Below are 6,220 nucleotides of genomic sequence, written 5' to 3'. Positions count from 1 at the left end.
TTGAATAAAGAACGGGATAATAGGAATTTTAAGAGTTCCTAAGCTCTTCAAACAATAAGTTTGATTGATAAAATTTTGCTTACCTCTTTATTGATTTGCTCTCCTTTAAATAGAGTACAATAACCGACTATAACAGGGAATACGAGCAAGGCTTGTATTAGGAAAAACAAATACAACTAGACCTAGGAAAATAAAGTAGAATCTGACTCCTTTTTGGAATAGCTCAGAATCTTACATAAGATGGAATCCTTTCCTTATTAAATTTATAACCTAATGGAAATAATTTCCTTATTGAAATAGCCACCCCTAAACCTAGGTTGACGGCATCAACTCTTAACCTAGGTTGACGGCTGCAATTCTTCAATTCTTATAACATCTCAACAGGCACGTTTCATCACAATGGGGATGGATTGAAGGACATGGAAATGTAGAAACTGAGATATTTTAAAGATTTCTTGTATTGAACCTAGAACGGCCAGGAGGATCTTTTAAAGATTATTATAGATGACGAAGCAAAAATCCGTCATTGTTATTCAAAAGACTGAACTAAACAGTGATGATTTTGTGAAAATGATTTTATTGGATGCCATCTTTATAATTGAGCTCTTTTGGAGGACTCTAAATTATCGAAATGATTACATATTACGTAAACCATGGCTGGAAATTGGTATACAAGATGACTTGATATTGCTTGAGAATCAACTTCGTATTTTTGTTCTTGAGAAATTATATAAGTTCCCCTTCAATGACTCTTCTAGTTGCAACCATCACGAAGAAGGCAAGGAAATTGTTGAACACAAAAATGACCTGAAGACACATGATGCTCCCTTTGTCAAGCTTTCCCGCAAGTATTTTTCTGACTATTATAAACTTGGAATCGGTGAGGAAGTACCCATCGGTGAGGAAGTAAACTATTTCACAGATTTGCTAAGATATTTGTTATGTTCACTACCGGACCTTTCCACTCACGCACCTTCGGATACTCGATATTGTGCCAAAAAGCTTGATGATGCAGGATTGAAATTCAAAGCAGCTGAAAAGAGACCATTACTTGAGATACAATTCCATCAGAATTTCTGTCGCTGCTTCGATTGCTCATGCCTCCTTGCTTGCTTACCATGCTTTAAATGCTTTCCGTTCGTGGAGAGTATGCAGTGTATCTTGGAAGTCCCACCCTTGGAGATTGACGACTATCTACGTAATGCTTACATATGCAATTATGTTGTGCTATTGGATTGTCCTATCGACACTGAAGAAGATGTGAATTTGCTTGTGAAAAAGAAAGTCATTGTTAACCTGCTTGGTAGCAACATTGAAATGGCGGATCTAATTAACAAACTCGGTGAGCAGATTGTGGAATCTACGTCATGTTACCATGATATCGCTAAAAATCTTAATGAGCACTATGATTACCCTTGCAACCATATCTTGGCATCCCTAACAAGAGTACTGTATTCCCCGATATTTGGAAAGGAACCGCAACTGTGGTTGGACTAATTGTCCTGGGTTTGACTTTGCGGAATTTCTTTAAGACTTAATTATGTCATGTAGATTTGAATTATCTTTGTGGTTAATTTAGTGTTTGTTGAAGTGATTTGCTTTTAGTTGCATTGGATGCATGGCATCTCGACTTTGTTATCTTGTTGGCTTGTAATACCCTCTCCGTCTTAATAGCTTGTAATCTTGAACTTTGTAAATGGTTTATGATATTTCATAAATAAAAATAGAAATATGATTAATTGCCAACTTTTCACACAACTAAAATCACAACTATCCTATGTGGCAGGAAATCATAGGATAGTTGTGATTTTTTTTTTTTTTTTTTTTTTCAAAGTACCTATGATTCTCTGCCACATAGAATAGTTTTGTCAAAAGTTGACAAGAAATCATATCTATAAAAATTATGGCAGCTTTGTGTGTTTTTGCACCAGTGTTGTGATTGTATTTCAGTGAATAGAGTCCTATTATATATATGCTATGCGGTTACTACAGGATTCTATCACATTTTTTTACTGGTAGTCCATATAGACTCTTTCATAAGAGTTCAAATTTTTCCAGAAAAACAATACCATCAAGGGTCCAATTAACTCCACATCCTAAACCATGGATGAAGTCAAATGTAACGACCCACCCCTAATGACACAATATTGTCCGCTTTTGGCTCTCCCAAACCAGACTTCCCAAGAGGTACGCTATTGCCCAGCCTGAGATCAGGGAGTGTGCACAAGCCCATGAGGGTCACCAACGGACACTTACTGGGACGCCAAGAATGGAATGATCCCATGAGAGTAGCCAGCTGGTACGGTGGGTCCCTAGAGGAGGTGATTGTGACGTCCCACGTCGCCTGGAAATAGGGATATGCTTATATGTATTAACGAACCCTTATTGACACAAAGCGTCTGTAGCCCAAGTGATTTGGGTGGAAGGAACAAAGCCTTGAGGTTGAGGGTTCGGGTCAATTTCAAATAGGCTTTTAACTATCTACATGCCACAAACATCCCATCATGCTAGCTCTTTCTATTCACTCATGGAGAGTGTCACTGGTATTTTCCATGAGGCTTGTCGGTGGAGCTTTGGGGGATAGATTGAAAGGTGGAAGCTAGGGCTGGCAAAATGGGTACCCGACACGATCCGTTTACGACCCGCGACCCGTTTAAGCTAGACCCAAACACGACCCGTTTATGTTAACGGGTCGGGATTCTAGACATGACACGACAATTTCAGGGGTTACCCGACACGACCCCGTAAAACCCGTTTAGCAGAATGGGTTGTATCGGGTCGACACGACCCGTCTGACCTGTTTAACTGAAAAATCTTCTCCAGCACTACTGCACTAGCCATTCTGCAGAAAAAAAAAAAATCCATAAAGATGCAACTAAACATTAAGATCTCAAAGGGCAATCTTTTTTTATTATCTTCTCTCTTTTTTTTTTGGGGTGGAGGGGGGATGTTTAAGATCTTAAAATTGATGTGTGGGGATCAATCAATTAGAATACCCATCAAACAACAATGAAGAGGGAAAATAATGAATATAAAGATACATTTAACAATTCAAGTTAGGTCTTAAATTTCAAACTTGAGCACTGTTCGTGCAAAGGCTGAGTTGATTTCCACTGTGCGTGGGTGTTTGTGATTGTTGTCACAGTGGGTAACCCTATGCCCAGGGCTGAAACGTCGGAACAATGTTGCTAGGCTGAGTGCAATAGCGGCAGTCGGTGGCAGACGGTGTTCTCTCCGGTAGTGGTGAAGGCTGGAAGTGACGGTGTGCAGCCGTTGGCGTCGCTACGTCGAGTGAGTCCAGCGGGAGGAAGAAGAAGAAGAGGGGGCGGCGGCAGTGTGGCGCTGAAGAAGAATAGGGGGCGGGGCGATGGGGCGGCGCTGAAGCTTGAACTTGAAGGAGAAAGAAAACTCTGAAGAAGTTTTCAGCCCTAACCTAATAATAATAATCTAAGATTCTAAATCTAATCAGACTGATCCCAGTAAAAAAAATAAAAAATAAAAAATAAAAAAAAAATAAAAAAATAAAAAAGAAAAAAAAGGGAAAGTTAATCTTGTCTAGTGGGTCACCCACGGGTGACCCGCCAGACTGAGTTAAACGGGTCGATCCGTTTATGATCCAAACCCGTTTAAGCTAGACCCAAACCAGCTAATTTTGTGTCTTGTTCGTGTCGAATTGTCGGGTCGTGTCAAAATTGCCAGCCCTAGTGAAAGCTTGGAACTGAAGTGAGAAGTGGTAGATTAGACTTAGAAGATAAGGAGATACGTGGCAACATGCGGATGGAGCCTTGGAGGTTTGGGAACCAGCTGGGTTCAACCTCTCTAATGCTAAACGGCTGCGTTTTGGGAACATTGCTATAGTGCGTTTTATGTGTTATGCTTAGTCATTTTTTGTCTTCTTTCAACCTAGTCGTTTTAAGGCTTTTATATGCGTTTTCTAATACCTGGTTGGGCAATGTATAAGTCCAGCGGGTAAGAGATAGAACCAGCTTTTGAGAATTATGATTTGATTAGTCCATGAAGGTTTTGGCATCCTAGAAATTGCCGAATTAATAGTAATATCCAGAAAAATACAGTAATATTCCATTTTCTCAGATTCTCACATTTCTCTCTTCCTACTAATATCTCTATTTCTTCCTTAAAATCCTAAACACTTAAAAAAACCTGTTACAGAGAGCTATTTCAAGACCAGCTTAAGCATCCTTATAAATATATAGGCCGATCATATGAAGGGACAAATTTATCCTCCACAGCTTATCTTTTCACCATCTCGTATACATCCGAGCAAGAGACAAGTGGAAACACCTTAACACAGACAGCAAAATTACAAGAATACCCAATGAAAATCGTAATTACAATGAAGGCCTAGAGTTTTATTGGACAACAAAGGGGAGGAAAGCACACAGTTAAAATATTTTCTCAATACTGCATTCGGATTAATAATTTTCTTTTCTTTTTTTGTTTTTCCGATATACAAAAGGGAAAGAGGAAGAGGGTGAAGGAGGGTCTTTCCCACCGGGTTAATAAATATTTATAGGTAAAGAGTAATAATTGGTGTGGTCTTTTCTGAGGTCTCATACAAACAACATTATGCTTTGACAAATGATTGGTTGGAATTGGCACGTCAATATTATGAGATAGTTTTTTTATTTTTTATTTTTTATTTTTATTTTTTAAAAAAAAAATTAACAAACTGTCCAAAACAAAACATTTGACTATTAGGTCTCTCACGTAAAGTACATCATGATTTCCAAAAATGAGTGGTTCAAAATATCCCTTAGAAAAAAAAAAAAAAAAAAGTCTCTAAATTATGAGCTTAATTAGTAGAAATGTCAATAGGGTTATATTGAATTGTGAGAGCTCCATTGCTAAGCAGATGTATGTCCATCTTTCACATTTAATGATTGATTGATCTAGTGATCAAAGGTGGCTCACAATAGTCAACAATGGGCCAAATTACCGTCTGAATCTCGTACCTCGATCTCTTCAAATCACATGTGTGTGATTTATGCATATCAAAGATAGGTAGGAATTTTTCTTTTTTCTTTTTTATTTATTTTTTATTTTTAAGAGCAAGAGATGTGACACCCGATTGAAAAGGTACCATTTTCTCTTCAAAAAATGATTATTGTACAACCATAGATAAAACTCCCGTCAAACTTGACCTATATATGTGGCAGTTTTTTTATTTTTCATTTGTTTTTTTATTTTTCAAAATGATGAAATCACTGTGGAAAAAAATGTTAGATCATTTTCTTGAAAAAACATTAAAAATAAACTCTCACATAGGTAAAGTTGGACAAAAATTATATCTACCATTGTAGTACACCAATCTCTTCTCTTTCATCTTCCATATGAGGGAGGAGGACTCACTCACGTGTTTCACCGCATGCAAAAATGTGCAAAGAAGATGGTTCTCAAAAATATAAAATCATTTGTTCTGTCAATTTGACGGACAATGAATCTTATTCATGAATAACTCTTAGAGGATTTATTTAATAAATGAATCGAGTTTAATCAATATATTTATCTTGAATATTAAAGGACTTAAACCGACATAAAGTCACACCAATTCGATTTAGTTGGTATAAATTCGACTTTATTTCTCTAAATTCATTTAAATTTTGAACTCATTAATGAATGATTGTTTTGCCAAAGTAATGCTGGCTCACGTGCACGAAGAGTTTTCGGGGCACTATATAGGCTAACAAAAGACTCAAGCTTGCAATCCCACGAGATAGGAAAGCCCAAGGTTCAGCAATAGTATTCTTGATCAATTAAAAAATATAATGCCACATTCAATAGTAATAATAATAGAGCATTCAACAGTAATAGTAGTTGCGCGTTTATATGAGCAATTTTTCTTCTTTCTTGTTTTCTCTCAGTTTAGAAGACAGACAGGGGAAAGGGGTAGAGTGAAAAATAAATTAAAAATAAATAAATAAAGTGGAAAGAAATGAATAAAAAAAAAGGAGTGAAATAAATAATCAATCTGCTCGAGTTTGTGTTGAAAAAAAAATGAAAAAAGGTAAGCAAAATAGAAAGTAGAGCTTTTGAATAGCTAAAGATCGAGGCTATTGCTGCTGGAGATATTCTAATTAAGTGAAGTGAGCACTTGGTTTGACGACCCGGACGAAAAAATAAGATGACAAATTGTTTACTCTTAGCCCTGAGAAATGTCATTTTTTATTTTTCTGTCCATCTTTCATCTATTTTTTTTTAA

At 36.8% G+C, this 6,220-nt stretch overlaps 1 protein-coding gene across 1 annotated transcript; it reads left to right on the top strand.

Annotated features, from left to right (window-relative positions):
- Window positions 1-504: 504 nt before the first annotated feature.
- LOC133879164 (uncharacterized) lies at window positions 505-1,497 on the top strand. Its single transcript, XM_062317700.1, has one exon. It carries the CDS (start codon window positions 505-507, stop codon window positions 1,495-1,497), a length of 993 nt encoding a protein of 330 aa, XP_062173684.1.
- The last annotated feature ends 4,723 nt before the right edge of the window (window positions 1,498-6,220 follow it).

Source organism: Alnus glutinosa, chromosome 10 (assembly GCF_958979055.1).
Source record: "Alnus glutinosa chromosome 10, dhAlnGlut1.1, whole genome shotgun sequence".
Taxonomy (NCBI): domain Eukaryota; kingdom Viridiplantae; phylum Streptophyta; class Magnoliopsida; order Fagales; family Betulaceae; genus Alnus; species Alnus glutinosa.
This window is presented reverse-complemented; position numbering and strand designations above follow the sequence as displayed.

What these genes read in the sequence shown, in the direction of transcription:
- LOC133879164 (XM_062317700.1), top strand. Translation starts at nt 505, where the DNA reads ATGACGAAGCAAAAATCCGTCATTGTTATTCAAAAGACTGAACTAAAC.